The sequence below is a fragment of the Astyanax mexicanus genome, chromosome 24, assembly GCF_023375975.1.
Source record: "Astyanax mexicanus isolate ESR-SI-001 chromosome 24, AstMex3_surface, whole genome shotgun sequence".
NCBI lineage: Eukaryota > Metazoa > Chordata > Actinopteri > Characiformes > Acestrorhamphidae > Astyanax > Astyanax mexicanus.
The window spans coordinates 6,888,934-6,909,065 of NC_064431.1; the positions used below are offsets into that span (position 1 = coordinate 6,888,934).

The following is a 20,132-nucleotide window of genomic DNA, read 5'->3' on the forward strand; positions in this document are numbered from 1 at the left end:
GGGAAGGGGGCTAGTGCACTACAGGACCCTGTGGCACAGCCTAAGCTTTTGTCCTTAATGACATTACATAACATTACTTTACAGTAGATTTACTTTTATACTTTAAGTTTTGAAACCAGTGCTTTTACACTTTTACGTGAGTAATAAGCTTGAGTTGATACTTAAACTTCTACAGAAGTATTTTAAACCCTAGTCTCTATACTTCTACACTTTTAACATCTGTAGAACCACAATGTGATCCTATAACTGAAAGTGTATAATAGATAGATGCACCATATACCACGTGTATGTAACACAATTAAACCATGTGCTTAAAGAAATGCTGACGTGTTTTCATTGCTGTAATAAGACCCAGGTGTGGATCTGAGATTTTTGCACGCGCTGCTGACCTTTTAAACCCCCTTTATCCTCCTCGCACGCTGCCTGCTAGTGGGCTCAGATAGTGGGCGGGTCCGCCGGCTCGCTCCTCAGCGAGCGGCAATCGGATGATTCTTGGAGGGCGGGGCCTGAAATAAGGAGGAGTTTTTTTTCCTTTTCCCACCTGCTTTTAGATAATCCCCGCCCTCACTGGGCTTCGATTGGTTAAGAACACACACACTGTATTACGTAGCGAAGCGCGATTAGACGATGTCGCTTAGAGTTGTGTAGTGTGCGATTAATTAGTTCATTTTTGTTATCAATCCACAACACTACAATTTTATTTATAACATTCGAATAAATGAATAATAATAATAATAAAAAAAATTATAATAACAATGTTAACAACAACAACAACAATAATAATAATAATAATAATAATAATAATAATAATAATAATAATAATAATTAAAATAATAATAATCAATATATTTTATAATGATAAACACATTAAAAAGTAAAAAAATGCAATGTGCCGCAAGTAGCACATATCGATGGGTATCACCACTCGACAGAACACCGTACTTAAGGACATCTCTGGCTTAGATTTTTTTGTTATGCAGACAAAAAGCAAGTATACAATTTACATCCGATACACCACAAAAAGTTTAATGAGTCTCAAGGATTCATCATTATCATAAAATTCATGTTAATAAAGAAATTAAATAAATCTCATTAAACTAATCAAACGTTTGGACACACCTTCTTATTCAGTGTTTTTCTTTTTTTTTAAGTTATCCAGACTATGAAGGAACACATAAGACATCATTTAGTAAATATTAAAAGTGTTAAACAAACCAAAAAACTCTGTGAAGCTCTGTGCAACAGAGGTAACACTTACTCTTCCTTTCCTGGGGGCGGTCCTGGTGAGAGCCTGTTTCATCATAACATTTTTGATGGCCTTTGCGACTGCACTTGAGGATGCTTTCAAAATTTCAAAAATGTTTTGGAGTGACTGACCTCTATTTCTTTACTTAGTTAAATAGTTCTTGCTACAATATGGATTATTATTATTATTATATGTAAAAGAATGGGTAAGATTAATGGGGTTAAAAACATTAAGCATATGTGAACATCAATTAAACCAAAATTGGCTCAGCCAATTGGAGGACGGAGGCCTGATTTCGAGGGATTCTTAGCCTATCATAGAGCAGGAAGGGCGGGTCTTGGAGGAAAACGGGTGGAGTAAGTGACGGTACCAACCGGCATCTTTTTTTTTTTTTTTTTACTCACATCATCCGCCCACTATTAAGACCGGACTCACTTTCAGCAGCTGACGGAGAGAAAGCTGTCAAGCTCGGCATCGCAGGAGGTTTCTGTTATTATTTTATCTGCAGATTTTAATGTCGCAGGATCCGATCATTTCGGACTGTGTGACTATTTCGAAGCGGAAAATAAAGCAGAAGATTATGGAGACGGAGATACACGTGCCCGTGGGCTCGCCGGTCATCCGAAAATTCCCGATATATGTGGACGAGCATAACGTCACGGACGGAGCGATGAAATTAATAAAGGAGCTGCGGCCGGGCTGGGACATCGACACCGTGAAGACTAAGGTGGGTCTTCAGTAATAAGCTGCTGTTGCTGCTTTAAGACGTTAGCTAACCTAGCTATCTACAGTATATAGGGAGTAGGTGTTCTGTCGATTTGTGCTACGTTGTCAAAGCGTGCTACTCTAGTGCACGTTATATTTAACCCTCTACGACATGTTTTATATTTTAGGGAGGAAAATGATTTTTAAAATCTTGACAGTCCATATGGACATATCAAATATAAAATTAAATTTTACTTGTGGTAACACACAGATAATATGAATCAAATATTCTGAGCAAGGAATTAACTTACCCAAAAACATGCATAATGTTGCCTAATGGCAATGAATAAAAAAATAACATTTTAAATGTTTTAGCATTTTTACAACAAGAATATAAACAGCCAAATAAGCTTGCTCATATATATATTTTTATTTTATTTAAATATTTATGAACCACTTGTTCACCTCATTGTATTTGGCCTAGATATGCCTTGTAACATTAAATTTAAAATAGATAAACAAATAAACACGTTACAAATAAGGTACGGTATGGTACAATATCCTAACATTTGGTTTGCTGCCTAAGGGCAACACTGTGCCAAAGAGGGTTAAAGGTAATATACAATATAAATATAGCTATATATATTTTGAAATAGCACTAAATTAGATTATGCGTGTACCCTATCGCTAGGCAGCTAGGATATTTAGTTACTTACCTAAGTAAATAGTAGATAGCCTACATCATTGTATTAGGGTAAAGTTTATAATAAAGGTCATTACAGACCACTTTTTGGTATAATTGTTTGGTATTATTATTGTTATTGTTTTTTTATTATTAATCACCATTTACACCTTATATAATAACAAATTACATTATTATAAATTGCACGTATTACGTTATGTTTAAAGGTAAAAAAAAAACTTGAAACAAAATGTGAGAATATAGAAAGAAAAAAATGTGGGTTGGCGCATGCGCACACATCCGCTAAGAAGCGCATATCGACGGGTAGCACATCACGACAGAACACCCCCGGCTCATTAGTATCCGCACCTACTCCATTCAAACGGGGTTTATGGAGAAATACAGTTAGCTAGCAGTAAAACACTCAGCAGGTAGATGGCTAGCTTTAAGGTAGGTTAGCTACGTGGTTAGTTGGTTAACTAGCTAGCTATGTTAGCTTGCTGGCTGGTTATCTGTAGATACCCCACAGCTTTGCTAAGCTGAGTAAGCTAAGCTAAGTAAACTAAGCTAGCTAACACCCTCCTCAGCTTTCAGTTAAAGCAGCAAGCTTAGCAACCAGAACCCGCCTTAGCAACGAAACTCAGCATTTCACCTAAATTAGCCAACTAGCTAAATAACGTTATACATATTTCTCTGAGGTAAAATAATGAAAGAGCTTGCTATTTGTGCTTCAGTAATGCTAACTAGCTGCTAGCTAACATCTTGATATCCTAGCTAGCTAGTAGGGCTGGACTGTATACCCAAAATGTATTTATATCACGGTTTTTCAAATGTTCTGGTGGTTTCACGATATGTCACAGCATTTTTAATGTATATGTACATACATACATACATACATGCGGCTCTGGAAAAAAATAAACTACTTCAGTTTCTGAATCAGTTTCCCTGATTTTGCTATTTATAGGTAACGTTATATGTTTGAGTAAAATGAACATTGCTGGTTTTGTTCTGTAAACTACCGACAACAAATCTCCCAAATTCTGAATAAAAATATTGTCATTAAGAGCACTTATTTGCAGAAAAATAGAAATGGCTGAAAAAAAAAGATGCAGAGCTTTCAGACCTTAAATAATGCAAACAAAAGATAGCTAAGATAACATTTTATAAACCTTTGTATCTAGCTGAATTATGACAGTGTTCTTGTTAGTCAATAGTTGGTATTATTATTTTTTTTAATAGTTATTAATAGGGATGCACAATTTTATTACACCGCCTTTAAAAAAAAAGTCTCCACCTGGATTTGAGTAAGTAAATGATGTGGGGTTGCTGCTGCAGTTGGTCTGCAGGTTTAGGTTTAGCAACAGTATGTGCTGAAAGAATAAGGTCAGCTGACTACCTAAATATATTAAATATAGACCAGGTAATTCCATCAATGGATTTTTTCTTCCCTGATAACACGGGCATATCCCAAGATGACAATATCAGGATTCATGGGGCTGGAATTGTGAAAGAGTGGATCAGGGAGCATGAGATCATCATTTATCTTTTTCACACATGGATTGAGAGAGAGTTCACCACAGAGTCCAGACCTTAACCTCATTGAGAATCTTTGGGATGTGCTGGATGGAGAAGGCTTTGTGCAGTGGTCAGACTCTATCATCACCAGTGCAAGATCTTGGTGAAAAATCAATGCAACACTGAATTTAAATAAATCTTGTGACATTGCAGAAGCTTATTGAAACAATGTCACAGCGAGTGCATGCTGCAATCAAAGCTAAAGGCGGTCCCACCAAATATTAGAGTGTGTGACTTTTATTTTTTTTTTGGCTAGGCAGCGAATATACATGTGTAATATTGAAATATCTGTGTCGGCCCAGAATTCCCACATCAGTGCATCCCTAGCTATATATCGGGAGTCAGGAGATAGTTCTTAAAAAAAAAAAAAAAAAAGCAATTATTGGCTGATACAATTCCAATACTTTATAATTCCAATGTCATTGTGCAAAGAAATATTCACAATAATTATCATATTTTTTATATTCAGAAAATAATTAATAGCAGCAGGTTCTTCAAAAACACGACCTATTTTGTTACAAACTATGCTTATTAAATAGAAAACTATTTTTTTCTTAATTCAAAACATAATCCAGTTAAACAGCACTAATTAACCAAACTTTCTGTAATCCAATATGCAGTAGTTCATTGTAGTTTTTTAACACTGATGAACTCCACACTTAATTTAGATAAGCTTATCATCACTTATCTCTAACAAATTTATCATGATACAGTAAAATAGCTAGTAATAAAATAAAATAAATTATTAGTTTAGTCTGGAAAGTAAGCTTCTATTTCTTCTAAAGCTTCTGCGCCTCATAAATGAGTTAACTGCTGTGTATTCTGCTTCACCCTTCCTCTCTACTTAGGGGAAATAGGAGCCAAACCCATGTTTTCCACCTCTGAAGGGACCATGTCTAATGGGACACGGGCTCCTATAAATAATACAAGTGTTTATTATAGAGCATGATGAAGACTTCTAACATGTAAGACATTGAGAGTGTTATTTAGCAAGAGCAGTATTAAACACACCTCACTTATAGGCTCATGGTGGGAGTGGGAAGGGGCTATCAGGGGATATCATTATCTAATAAATGACATTAGTACATTTCTGCAAAAATATATTTCTTCTAAAAACATAGTGGTCTGGTAGGTCCCAGGAGATTCTTTGGTTACTTGAGCCAGCTGCTAATGCCTGTTTTCTTTCCTTCTCTCTCTCATTAAAAGTATTTTTCTGCATGCTCTGTGCAATTATACATTCTCACCTAAAGCATACAGACTGCCGCTTTGATAAACCGAATGACCTGTCATTTTATAACCTCAAATAATCCTTATATTACATTATTGTTATATTGTAACACACTATAAATATATCTGGTCACTGGTGGAGATATTTACCTATCATGAGTAACAACACTTGTTTTTGGTTTTACTTTCTTTTTTGGTTCGCAAGAACAACAAAGCTTTCAGTTCATTTTAGCAGTAAATTTAATAAATACATTTAATAAAAACTTAACACGCTAAAACATCACATAGTAAACAGTATGGTAATACGAATTATGTTAATTATATTTTGCTGCATCATCATCAAGCTTTTACTGAGTTACTAAAACTTAATATCCATAACGTCAGCTCTCATACTCACCAAGTGCTTGGTGTAGTGTAGTAGGTGACAACACCCCCTTCCCTGTGGAAAACTAGGGTTCAGTTCCCTGGCCTGGCAAGCATAGGGCACCATACTATACCACTAAGAATGTTTGAACAAGAATCCTAATAGTGCTGAAAGATAAATCAAATTAATTTAATTCAAAACTATAATCGACTATTGCTCATTTGTTTGAAGAATATTGAGATTTTACTAGTTGTTTTTTGTGTATTTATTGCCCAGACTTAAGTCCTAATGCTACATTCACTTTTCTCTGCAAATTTAATATTTTTTATTAGTCCCTCTGGATTAGAACATGAGCCCAATGCCAAACCCCACATGTAAAAGTGAAAATGCACATTTTCAAAAATGTGTGACTATAAGAGAGCTGCTCTGTTCTCATTCGTTAGACTCCAGTAGAACCTGTGTTTAATTGCCAGACATAGATTTGATACCCTGAGCAAGTTAATCTGCCTGTTCATTCAGCAAATTACTTGTCAGTTTGAGATTTGCATTATGTAAAACACGTCTGGACTGGGGATCTTATGTTTGGTATTGCATGCTTTAAGGATGCTTTAAGAGGTTGTCCGTGTCTTTCATTGGACTAGAATTTGAGTTCTTAAATAACCATATAATTCCCCTTTTTTCCACTGTTAGGACAGACTGAGTCCAGGTGTTTTAGATCCATTGGTAGTGTCTGTAAGTCAAGTACTATTCATTTGTTTTGCCGGTGGCCAGCTGTTGTCTTTGAGTTAATTAGACAGGTTTGAGGGGTACAATACAATACGACAGTAGAGGTGGGAAAATCTGAGGCATGACTCAATTTATATTTTATTTGGTTCTGTATTTAACGACTTGTTTTTAGACTTTATAAATAGTGTTATTTTCTCTTTTTGGATCGCTGCAGAATGTATCTATTGATTCATAATGTATTTGTAATTCGTAACCTAGACAAGATTGGTACTTTTAATCTAGGAGTGTTTGTAATCGTACAAGTCTACTAAGTGGAGGTGGGCTGATATGTGTTTTTGAGGATGATACCCAGAGGTGGACAGAGTAGCCAAAAACAGAACTCTAGTAAAAGTACTGATGCTTCAAAACAATACTTACTCAATTTGAAGTAAATGTAGTCGTTTGAATTATTCCTTAAGTACAAGTACCAAAATATTAAGTAAAAACATTACTCAAGCAATGAGTTACTTCCTTAATCCAGTTAGCCATGTTACAAGTCTTTACTGTGCTTCTTCCACAAGACATGTTAGTTTTACACATTCTACAAATATTTCAGTTTAATGTTATTTATTTATTTATTTTTTTTTATCAGTTTTATGGCAAACACGAGTTCCCGACCTTCCGAGTAGACGTACCCAGCGCTCATATTTTTTGGCTGATTGCAGATTTGGGCTGAAAATCAGTTGATACAGTATATGGCCAATCAATTATTCAATATCTACATCTAAAAAGGATTACATAGTGAATTGCTTTCTAGAATTTAAATCCAAAACTTAACCCAACTTGAGTAAGGATTTGAAATCGATAACTTTTCCCCACTTCTGGTAAGAAGTGAAACCCTGGCATGTTTCCTCACCCAAACATCATTAAACTGTATTTATTGCCAAAGCTTTATGACCCTATAAAAATATGTTTTCTGTATAATAGGTCATACAAAGTGCACCCACGGTGTACACTGGTAATGCTTTGATGTTGCAGGGTATTTTAAGGTAGTGCTTCTTCCACATAGTCGAGAACTTTACTCCAGTCCAACTTCCAACATCTAGGGATAGATCAAAGATAGTCCAGAAGGAAGTATCTGATTGCAGTGCTATTTTGAAGTCCTGCAAAAATCCATTTCAAGCAGCTTGAATGTTTATGCCGTCCCTTCAGAATTTGCTGCCTGGGTGTTGATCTAACATGCCAAATAGCATCCTACACATTTTTAACTGAGGATAGGTCCAATGATGCAGCTGGTCATGGCAAAGTATTGGTGTCTTTAAAGCAAGCTCTTTTTAGATGGCAGCAGTATGTGGACAAGCATTGTCCTATTGGAATAGCACCTTCTTGGTGCAGCCACCCCTGAGGACTGTTTTAAAGTATTTTTGCTCATATAGTATTATATCAAATTAACTGTTTGTGTAGATGCTGTTTCTAACATGCTCTACCCTCCAGTTACATCCACATTTGAGTGCCAGTGTCAGATGTTTACCACTGCTTTCAGCCAGGCTGAGTGGCCCTAATCCTGGCCTTTCCTCCACGCGGACAGTGGCACAGTGTTTACAGACCACCTACATAGCTTTCATCAATGAAAAAAAAGACCATGCATTGTTTCCCCAAACAGTTGTGCGCAGTGGACTGAGGGCTGCCGTTTGAACGAGGCCAAAACTTCCAGTGAGAGTTTTGGACTGTCAACAAGTTCTGTTGACACGTGGCACCATGGGATCACCATTCATGAGATTAGTGAATCAGATTACAACCAGACGGTCACCTGCATTACAGGGCAATTAGTGGAGTGCGATGACACATTTCAGGTCACATGACGTGGCTGTAAGGAACAGTGAAGGTGAGGCGCGTTGTGCAAACATGAAAAGAAACAAACAGGCTATGGGGTTGATGCAATTGTAAATATTCCTCACATTCCAGAACCTTCATAATCTCTGGCCACAAGTATTGTTGAAGTGCAGGAATATTCAGCATATCTGACCAGAAATATTGTTCACACCCTATCAGTTAAGTTCATTATTTCTGTCCATAGATATTTTTGGCGGAATGTTTATCATCTTGGGCCATAACTAGACTTTAAGTACCATAATATTCATAAAATCTGGCCATCAGTATTCTTTAAGTGCCAATATTTTCACCATATCTTGCTACAAATACTGCAAGAGTGCAAGAATATTCAATGTATTGGCCATAATGTGGCAAAATATTTACTAGATTCAACCGAAGATTTCAGATGGCAGTATATTCACCAGATCTGGTCATAAGTAGTCGTCAGGTGTCAGAATATTCAACAGATGATGGGCTATAAACAACCATCAAATATCATAATATTCATTATATCTGGCCACAAATAGTCTTCAAGTGCCTGAATATTTATCAGATCTGGCCATAGATAGTCTTCAAGTGGCAGAATGCTAGAATGTTCATAATCAGAATCCATAAATCGTCGTCATGTGCCAGAATGTTTGATAAATTGTCAACATATATTCTTCAAGTGCCAGAATATTCACCATTTTCTGGCCATAAATATTCATACGCCAGAATATTATTCATTCTATCCTTATTTTTCTGTAGCAACTCCTTCATCCGATTAGATCAAAGATATGTTAGAGATGCTTAATCTAATTTCTGGATTAACAGCTGTTCAATGCATGCAAGTGCTTATCAGTTTTATCATGTGATGGAATAGATGCGCCAAGTTATCCTACTGGTCTTACTGGCTCATTGTTTTTCTACATACATGAATCCATCCGCATAATAGGGCAACAAAGTCCAGAGCAGTATCTAGTATCAGTAGCGATCTATGCCGAAAATCTCCAGCACTGTGCCATCTCTATGTAAAGCTATTTGAGGAATGTCAGAAATGTTGTGATGGGCAGTGTGGCCAGTGGTGTGGATTGTGTTGGTCTCTCTGACTGGATTCTCTGTTTTTAACAGTTTGACACTTCTGTCAATTTCAGCTGGAATAAAATGTGGTATTTTAGTGCAGATACGACCTTTAGAACTATACTCAGGCGAATTATTGATTAATATGAATCAGATAATGGTTATTTAGCACATAATCTGATCCTAGATCTGCATTCTTACCTGTATTTACATTTTGAGAAGTTATATGCCAATAAATACAATGCCAGTCAAAAGTTTGGTCACACCTTCTCATTCAGCTTTTTTCCTTTTTTTATCCCTACATTGTAAATTAATACTAAAGTTATCCAGACTATAAAGAAACGCACACACACATGTAGTAAACTTAAAAGTGTTAAACAACATTAGCACCAACAAACATCTGAGGTCCTGTTAACTTGTGGATTCTATGCTGGTAACTCTGATTAACTTATCCTGTGCAACAGAGGTGACTCTTGGTCTTCTCGAGACGGTCCTGATGAGCGCCAGTTTAATCGTACAACAAAAAGGGTATGGATAATAGTAGTGTTAATGAGATAATAAACTGGAATCAAAATGAACACTGAGGTAGTCCAGTCATATCAAGTTTTAGTGTATAGCTTTCCCTTTCTTCAGACGGACAGGTATAAGGACAGGCTGGTGTTGATATTTTATGAAAAAGCTGTTTAAAGACATAGTGAGCTACAATTTCCCCATTCACTTCTATTCACTTTTATGAGAGGAATGATTTCCCCCATGAGGGGAGTGGTTTTTCCCTGATAACACAACATGCTCTGTCTCTACATGCTCAGTGGAGCTGAAACAACTAGAAACAAGGACGGGGTCCTAGTATTGTGACTTCACCTCTTTTAAAATATGAATAGACTTCTATTATAGAAGATCAGAAATGTAAACTGTGATTTATTTTCACCTTGAAGTTGCTGATAGTTCTGAATTTTAAAAGCTTTATTTTTGATCTTCTCTGAACCTCTATTTTTGATCTCCCCTTCTAGCTTTTCACAGATGGGACCACCAACAAGCTGGTGGGCTGCTATGTGGACGACAGTCCGGAGGATGTGGTGCTGGTGAGGGTGTATGGCAACAAGACTGAGCTCATCGTTGATCGAGACAATGAGCTGAAGAGCTTTCAGGTGTTGCATGCTAACGGTTGTGCTCCACGCCTTTACTGTACCTTCAACAATGGAATCTGCTATGAGTTCATGCAGGGAGATGCCCTCGGCACCCAGGACGTCAGGGACCCTGTGCTGCTAAGGTTAGTCCACAGGATAAATTATGCTTAATTTCCAGACTTTAGTTCAGTTCTGTGAACTTTCTCTGTAAACAGTATTTCACTTCCCTCTTCTGGGGAAATGACGTGGACCATCTAGTTTAATTATAATAAATAAAATGTTTGTTTGGTCCGAACCAAAGTAGCAGAGGTGGTCTCGGTCCGGGTCTACTGAACCATGATCCGGTTCGCCTGCAGTGTGAAAGCGCTTTTCTGGATGGTTCGAACTTTCGGACCAATTACAGGAAGCTGAGCAGGCGTTCCTTAATAACGGCAGCAGAAGAAGAAAAATAACCAACTGCTACTGACTGCAGCCTGCGGGAAGGCGGAGTTGGACGTCCAGCGCGTCCAGTCCCACCAACTTTGTCCACGCCACGCCTTGTCAGTCTCGCAAGCTTGTAGTGTATACACAGTATTTAGGCCGGACGACGCGGCGCATTATATTTAAAGTCTGCTAACTGCCCTGTACATTGTTTACTTCCGTTTAGAGGCGAAGCTAAGACATGATGCTGACAAAGTGGGCGAGATTGGACTGCATGACGCTAACAAAATGGGCGGGGCTTCACGCACTGGACGTCCAACTCCGCCTTCCTGCAGGCTGCAGTCAGTACCCTTTCAAAATAACCGGAAAAGCAGGAAAAATGAGCCGTGGATACAGTTGCTTCAGGACAAGCACGTTCGTTTGGCGAATTTGAACTAACCTAGAATACTGTGCCTGAAGTTGCTGCTGCTGCTGGTATTAAAACCACAATAGCAGCACTACTATGGAGACGAAATCAATAATTTTATCCTTATCCTGGAAAGGCTTCCCGCCAAATGAACCACCCGCTGAATTATCAACACACCAACGTCAGACGCGTGTCCTTCTAAAACCAATCAGCGTCAAGTTAAGAAAAACGCATCGATATGTAAGTGATTATAAAAGGATGTAGGAGTATCATACAAAGGTCTTTGGAGTGCTCCTTAATCTGCAGTGTGAAAACAAAACTAAGTGGACCAAATATATACAATGTAGCAAACACATGAACTTTGGTTTGGACCACAGTCCGGACTTTCAGGTGTGAAAGCACCCTTAAACAGTGATTTATATTAATATGACATTCCTGGTGACTTTTAGTGTAGCCAAGGAGAAACACTTAAAAAAAAAAAAACAACAAGCCCCTATTTGGGGCATTCAATAACAGTTTAACTGTAAACCGTGTGACACATTTGTGTAGGGTCTGGTCACATGTTCACCTTCTGAGAATGTGGTAATTGATACTGTACAGGTCACTGAGTCTTGACCTTGTGACACTTTCCAGGTGACTGCTGCACATGTTCCTGCAGGCGTTGTTTTAAAATCCACAGACTTTGGCCTAAACACTGGCCGGCGATAAGTCACTTGTGACACCCTACTTTGTCTGTTGTAGATGTGTTTTATAGCTGTTCACGCACTTGTGTGGGTTTATATTGGCGTGGCTGGTTAGCATGCTAGCAAGCAACCTATCTAGCCATTCTTTACTTCCTTCCACGCTTCATTTTCCTCCAAATTGCTTCTGTATTCGTGCAAAAATGCATCATATAAAACAGAAAAAGTAGAAACAGGTTAAAGGCCTCTGTGCCATGTTCATAACCTCACCACTGGGAATATGAATAAAGTGTTATGGGAATCAGAGGTTCGCAAAGCAGAAGCTGAAGAGCTTGTTCCTTCTTGTCTGCGATTGGTCCGAAGAATTTGTTGGGCTAATCGGTTTAGAATGGCACTTCACCGCTTCATAATTTATTTACGTAAAAATTAGAAAATCTCAACTCCGTTGGTCGCTAATTGTCGCATGTCACACAATCTTTTTTCTTCCCTTTGCTGCTGTTGGTCTTAAAAACAGTCTTTAGAGGAACTGTGCTTGGATATCTGTTACACAACTGTAACACAGTGTGTTATGGGAAAAGCAGTGTGTAGATAAAAGTAGAAGATTAAAATAAGATTTAAATTTGATATAATGGTTGAACTAATAATTGGTGTGGTGCTTGTGTTTTTTTTAGACTTATTGCTGCAGAGATGGCCCGCATCCATGCCATCCACGCTCACAACGGCTGTATCCCTAAACCCAACTTGTGGATCAAGATGCGCAAGTACTTCTCCTTAGTGGCCACAGAGTTCACAGACCGAGCCTCCAATGCCAGGTAAGCTGACTGAAAAGAGATCAGAGACACACCGGTAAGAATGCTGCCCTCCAGACTAGGTTTGATTCTGGCCGAGTGAAGCAATGAATTCTTGACCATCTATACCAGTCCGGGCCCCGCCCCTTTGAATTATAGTACATTGTTGTAACTAGGGGTGTCACGATTTCGATGTTTCATCGAAATTGATCGAAATTATGTCATGGTCTCAAGCCTCGAAGTCAAAAAGAGGATCAACGTGCGCTACGCAAATGGGGTGGCACACTGTAGCCGCATTGTGACTGCTCAAAGAGCAGCCCTTTCTCCAGAGAGTGTGGACATTCTCATCTTCTTAAAAAAAATAATAATAACAATTGTTTTGTCTAGCCTCAAATATGTTAATAGTTTTGGTACCTTAAGGAGCATCTTTCTCTCAGATAAAACTGATAATATATCTTTGTTAAATAAAAAAACTTGTCATTCTCAGGGACCGGGTCTTATTTTTCATGTTTAACTGTTATAGTAGGATAGAGTTCAGTTTGTTAAGGCTCTAATTGTTCTATTATTTTGTACATGACTGTTCCTGTGTTTTATTATTTATTTTGTTATGTTGCACATTGCTGTTTTAATAGTGCACACTGCTGCTACCAAAAAAAGCCACTAGAAAAAAAAGCCACCATACATATATATCTTAATTCAATTGTTTAAATTTGACCATTAGTGCCTAATGTGGTATATTACAGATCACTTGTATCAATTTGCATCACTTATATCAAGCCCACCTTTTGAAATAAGCCTCTCTGCTGTAAAAAAAAAAAGAAAAGAAAAAAGAACATTGAGAATCAAATCGTGGCCCTAAAATCGGAAATAAAATTTAATCGAGGATTTAGAGTGTGTCTACTCCTAGCATACTATCCCCTTTCTCCTTAACATGATTTAATTTTAGGTAGCTTCATAACTTAAAGGACAAATCCAGTGTGAAATGACCTTGGGTTTTACTGAAACATGATAACAAATACAAGATTTTGTTGAATAGCCCACCTCCACTCTCCTCGCACATTCCAAAATACAGAGCTTTTAGTCAATGCTCCCAACAGACTTACAATGCTAGTGATAGGGGCATAGATTTACTTGTGACAAGAAATTGCTGTTTTTATACAATTAACAAGCTCAAAGTAGCTCCACACTTCATTGGTAGAATTCTAAGGGCCTTGACATTTAAAAGGAGGCACTGAAATCTTTTAAAGTGCACAGGTAGGTTATGCACACAGTTTATACACACAGTACCTTCAGCTAGTAGAAATCTTAAAGTTAAGTCCTAATAAATGACGGATGAACACAAATGAATAGATAGGATAAGGAAACAAACTGCAAAATTAATTGTGTGTAAATGCAATCAATACAATAGAGATATTTTCAGCAACTGCTGGAATTTTGCAATCCATCTATAGTATTGTAAGCCTGTTGGGAGCATTCATTGGCTTAAAGCGCTGTGTTTTGTAATGCTGGGGGTAAGTGAAAGTGGGTTATTTGACTAAAGTTTGTACTTGTTATTATGTTTCTCTACATCCAAAGTTCGTTTTACACCAGCTTGCTTCTTTAAGTGATTTTTTAAAATGAATTTTTATGGAAAAACTGACTTAATTTTTTGCTCCTGGCTTTCACACCCCCAGAGGACACACTTTACACTTGCATTTTTGGACAAGCTGTGGAGTGTTCCAAAACTAGTTAGAACACAAGCACTTTATTTTTACATATGAACTTATTTCTTGCAAATTACTATGGGTTTTTTTCACACACACACACACACACACACATGCATGTGTGCCCGTAGTAAATAGCAAGAAATCAGCCCAAATGTAATATTAAAGCTCTAATGTCAACACAGGCAGTATTCTCACTCACTTTTTCACTCAGTTTTCATAGTCAGGCTGAACTATCAGGTGTTGATATTTGTCCAATCCTTTATTAAAGTAGTTTAAATTGTTTTATGTTAAGAAAAAGTATTAATTCGCCTTCTTGTCTGTGACCTTCAGTCATGTAACAATAGAGTCGGTGCTGCACGGTGTGCCTAAAATAAAACATTGAGAAACTGTGCATGACGTGCTGTTGATCCAAAAACATTAAGATATGAAAGACAGAGACAGAGTGAAAAAACACTGGTTCTTTACAACGTTAAATAATTGACATTGTAAAGAAGTTTTTTTTTATTTTTATTTTTTTTTATTTATGCAGCTCTAAAATAAAATATCTTTAAACTTAATAAACTTTAACCTTAATTTTTACCACCCTCCCCTCAGTTGACCTTCTATTGGGTCTGTGCAGGCACAGCCTGGATTACCTGTTCCTGACCAAGCAGTACTATTGATATATTGTGATCATCTTCAGGATAAGCTCACCTATTATGCCATTATGTAACGGCAGTCATCAGCTCCCTCTGAATTACAGAGACACAGGCTTTCGGAGGCCGGCAGATGTTTGCATTCCACCGTTTATCAGGAACGACAGGAGCTATCTTCGCGAAGTGAAGTGTGTCATATGGCAGAGGCAGTTATCAGCCATTAGTCCATCTGTGTCGGGCCAGGACGTTCTCAGAAGCCTGAGGCCATCTAGACAAGTCTGCATGTTACTTTTTTATCACTGAACTGAAATTGGATTAGCAGGCAAATCCTGCTTTTGTACATTATTATCTTGTGGCCTTTGATAGACAGAGAGACAGGCCGTTGTTTAATAGTTGCAGTTGATTTTGTTTTAGATACACAGGGCAGCTGTGGTTTCACCAGCTCCCACGAAGATGCCATACTGTGAGCCCATGCTGGAATTAATGTTTTCACAGCTGTTCGTCTGAGCAATTTGTGTCTAATTAGATACATTATTTGAATGACGGCACTGAGAAATTACGCCTTTAATGGCAAAAACTAGATATAACGGAAACTAATATTTTCTGAATAAGGCCTTTTATAGTAAGTCATAGGGATGGCCAGTTTGCATTTATTTTTGTTATTTGATTTTAAATATCTGAAGATGCCGAGTCCGATTTGATACTTTGGCAATGCATGAAAAAAAAAAAACGTATTTAAGGTTATTTATTGTATCCAGGGTTTTTTTTTTTTAATAGTTTTTAATTTTTATTGAAACAACAGTATCAAAACATTCAATTTCTAGCACAAAATAAACTAAACATATACAAAATATATAATACAATACTAAACATAAGCCATTTTTTTTAATCGTCCTAAAAAGACACAAACAGGTGGGCACCAGTAGGACTACTCCCAACTATGTCTCCAAAACCTTAAGCACATTGTACCAAAATGGTTTGACCCTTGGACATTCCCATATGTGATGCAACAACGTTCCCATTTTTTTTTTTCACTTCCAACATAAACTAGCGTCTGTTAATCCTATACTGAAGAGCCTGCAGATTGCCCAATAATACAGATGGAAAATTTTATATTGTATAAATTTCCTTATAGTCCCTTTGAAATATTTGCCATTTTGTGCTATAATTTGACTCCAGCTAGATAGATAAATAGAGAGATAGAGAGATAGAGAGATAGAGAGATAGAGAGATAGAGAGATAGATAGAGAGATAGAGAGATAGATAGAGAGAGAGAGATAGAGAGATACTTTATTTATCCTGAAGGAAATTAAGGCATCCAGCAGCAACAACACAATACAATAAGAAACCTATTCAAACATAAATTAAAACACAGAAGAATAGAGAAAAATATAAGGCTATAAAAAACGTACTATACAAGGAAAGATATATCTGTACACAGAGCAGGGCAGTAGATGTTGCTAATGGTCATTAAATAATTAAATAATTAACAGAGCAATGTGCAATGACATTGATTATGAAAGTGGCTGATGTGACAGAGAAATATAATATAAATATGCATCTGTAACAAATATAGTTCTAAAAAGAGAATGTGAATATGTGAATACTCAATCATGAGTAAAGTGTACCAGGTATCCCTTTACCCTTTCTGTTGACCCATTGGTCTTGAAATGTTCACACAAGTCGCACAGTTTTCCCCAGACAGTGACAACATTAACAGCAGTCTATCAGTTTGTTGTGAAAACCAAACTAGGAAGGAATGTTCACAGGCGCGTCCAGCAGCGCTGTCCCATCTTACGAGGACACAATGTGGGTCAGTGCAGTCTCCAGCAGAGCAGACCTGTCTTTAGCCTTCTCAACCGCTTCCTCCCTGGTGCTGTCGCCTGCAGTCTTTCACCTGTGATGACGAAGCAGGTCTGAGATTAGGGTCAAAGTGTGCCTTCTACCCACACCAATCCAATCGCCTGAAGGGTGGTCCGTGAGTTTGCAGACGGGTGCCGCGCCAGGATTAGCCTCCTAAGCCCATTACTCAAGGAGAGTGCTGCTCTCCCCTGGCCTTCTCTGATTGGTTTACCCACGCCACTTCATTCAGTGACCTCATGAGGGGTGTGTACGTCACTCGCCCATTGAGTGGATTTGTGCTTATTGTCCTCTTCTAGATAGTTCTATAAGTAGATTCACAATGACTGTAACAAAATGCACTTATGCTGTTAACAGCTTCCAAAAAAAGACTCTGCAACTAATGACTAATGAATTTTAGTAGTTGACTAATCTGCCTATTATTTGTTAGATCACGATTATTTTCGTCATGCCCTTTATGTGTACTTCCTACTGGTAATGACAGCTAAACATTTAGGCCCCAGACCAATTTTGTTACATTTTTATTAAACAAAAAATTACAAGGATATGATTGGAAACATTCACACAGGCTGGATGTTATTTTCAGGAGATTCTAAGATGTAACATACATGACAGCTGGCCTTTGCATGGTTGGAGCATGTTAGCTTTCTTGCTATCAGTCCAGCCATGAAAGATGGTTACCTCTGCAACACTACTTGTTGCTTGTATGTTAGCTTTGACTTAGCATATAAACATGTGGGTAAAGTACAACTTTTGATTTAGATATTTATTTTAATTGTACCTTTATTACAATGAATGCTGTAATAAATAAATACACTTTCATCCACTTGATTTTGTTTAGTTAGGCAACCTAAAAGGATAAAATGATGACACATCACAACACATGTACAGACAAACCAAGTCTCCCTGAAGCTGCGGGAGTCTCCCGCATTTCGGTAGTGGCTCCCTGATGCCCGCGAGTCACATATAATCTCCCGGAATTCAGAACGAGCTCCCCAAACGCGCACACAGGCCACAGAGTTTTTTTCTCTAATCGCGTGTGGGAAGGAGAGAGAGAAAACAGAGAGGGTTCTGATTGGCCTGTTCTCTGCAAAGAGTCTGTGAGACAGCCAATCAGTTTTAAGTGTGGGCGGGCAGTGTTTTTCCCCCCTCCTGGACGGGAATTATTCAGTGATTGAGAGAAAGCAGATCATGGCGGAGGCAATATTAATAATTATTGGAATATGATATTAAATGTTTTTGATGTTGTGCAATTTCTTGTGATATTGTAACTGTAAATTTTTGTCAAATAAAGGCTTTTTTTCCAAAAGGAAAGCAGAGGCAGGGCCTTCCAAAAAGAAAAAAGAGAAAACTCATTTCACCTCTGAATACTCTAAATTTAATTAAAAAAAATTAAAATGAATTAATATAAAAGTAATGTTTCGTTATCCTTTGGTGTGTGTGCAAGTTTTTTTTTTTTTTTTTTTTTTTTGGGAGGGGGGGGGGTTGTGGTAGGGTAACCTCCCTGAAATCAACTTTTGCAACTTGGGGTGTCTGCATATATTGCGGTCCAATGTTTGCATATTTGATCGTTGAATAGTAAATCTAAACATTGTTTTAATGCTGACTGTTTCAGTGTCCTCCAATGTCCCCTAAGCGCTTGTTTTTTGCATGATTAGCATCTTAAATACATGCAAAGCAATACAAAATAAATGAGTTGTTCCTAAGTTACAAAAATGAAAGGAAAAAACATGTAACGACAAGTACAAATAAAACTAAATAAACATATGTTTTCCTAGCTGAAGGATCTGTGCTTACAATTTGTTTTGCTAACCTGTGTACAGCTCGTCTCCCTAGAGGCTAATTTTAATTTACAGTCCCTGGCCAGTTCTTAAAATGGCAACAGTTAATAAAAAAAAAAACACATGAATTCTTTTTCAAAGACCCAATAAAAACAATATAACACAACCACAATTAATAACAACACTACCACACAATATGTTTCGCAAGAAGCAACAGAAGCAGCATTTTTATTGTGTGTAGAATTAAAATTATAAACAAACAAACCACATAATGTTTTCATTAAGCAATATAAATGTAAGTATAAGTTTTATACTTTAGATTCTTCTACTTTAGTAGCCACATTTAGCTTTGAGGACAGTCTTGAGGACACTCTTGGTATTTTAATCTCAGTGTCTTCATGAGGGAGAGTCACCTGGAATAGTTTTCTCAGCATCTTTAAGGAGTTTCTGGAGGTGCTGAACAATAGTTGCTGCTTTTTCCTAAACTATGTGAAGCTCCAGCTAATCCCAAACCACCATCTCTCAGTTGATCAGGTTTAGATCATGGGATTGTGGAGGACTAACACTTTTTAACTGTTTCCTACATACTGCTACTGTTCCTGTATAAAATAGGGATGATATTAATACTGCAGAAAATTAGTAATTGTATTGGTGTCCATCAGGCTTGTCTTAACTGTCTTATTGCAAGAGAGTACATTAGGTAAATGGTAATATCATGCAAGCTACTCTTTTTTTAAATGTTATTTCAATTATTCTATTTTATTAAGAAATATATTTAACATTTAACATCAACTTTAAGAAGCTCAGCTGGCATACATGTTTGTTACATGTTTTGCATTAGGTACATTTATTTCTTATTTGGTTTGTTGTCTTTACTTACTGCAGTTCAATAAGTCGGAATACAGTGTTGCACGGATACTGAATACATTTCAGCCAAATTCTGCAGCCTTTATTCTGATGTTTGTTGCTATTTGAACATATTCAGGGAATCTCACAGCAGGTGGGTGCCAGAAAGGGCTCAACTGTTTATCCGTTCCCTTCCCTAGAATCCGCCAGGAAGTCCCGAGTAAGGAAGTGCTGGAACAGGAAATGACGTGGATGAAGGAACACCTGTCCCAGCTGGGCTCTCCAGTAGTGCTCTGTCACAACGACCTGCTCTGCAAGAACATTATTTACAACGAGAAGGAAGGTGGGTGGTAAACAGGGTTACACCTCCGTTAGCGGAACACATTGTTAGATGGAGATAACACATGCTGTTTATTATTATATTAATGTTTTAAGTGGTGGGTCACGG

The 20,132-nt window shown here is 37.5% G+C and overlaps 1 protein-coding gene across 2 annotated transcripts in view; it reads left to right on the forward strand.

The window, feature by feature from the left end:
* Positions 1-1,648: 1,648 nt before the first annotated feature.
* Positions 1,649-20,132, forward strand: part of etnk2 (ethanolamine kinase 2) — a 33,817-nt gene continuing 15,333 nt past the window's right edge. Inside the window, exons 1-4 of one of the 2 annotated variants that reach the window (XM_007251399.4) lie at positions 1,649-1,973; positions 10,446-10,705; positions 12,740-12,880; positions 19,885-20,027. In XM_007251399.4, the coding sequence (XP_007251461.1) occupies positions 1,761-1,973; positions 10,446-10,705; positions 12,740-12,880; positions 19,885-20,027 (757 nt within the window). In that variant the 5' untranslated portion in view covers positions 1,649-1,760. Of the gene's footprint in view, positions 1,974-2,671; positions 3,084-10,445; positions 10,706-12,739; positions 12,881-19,884; positions 20,028-20,132 lie in introns of those variants that run through there. The other variant, XM_022682311.2, reaches the window with a different exon arrangement.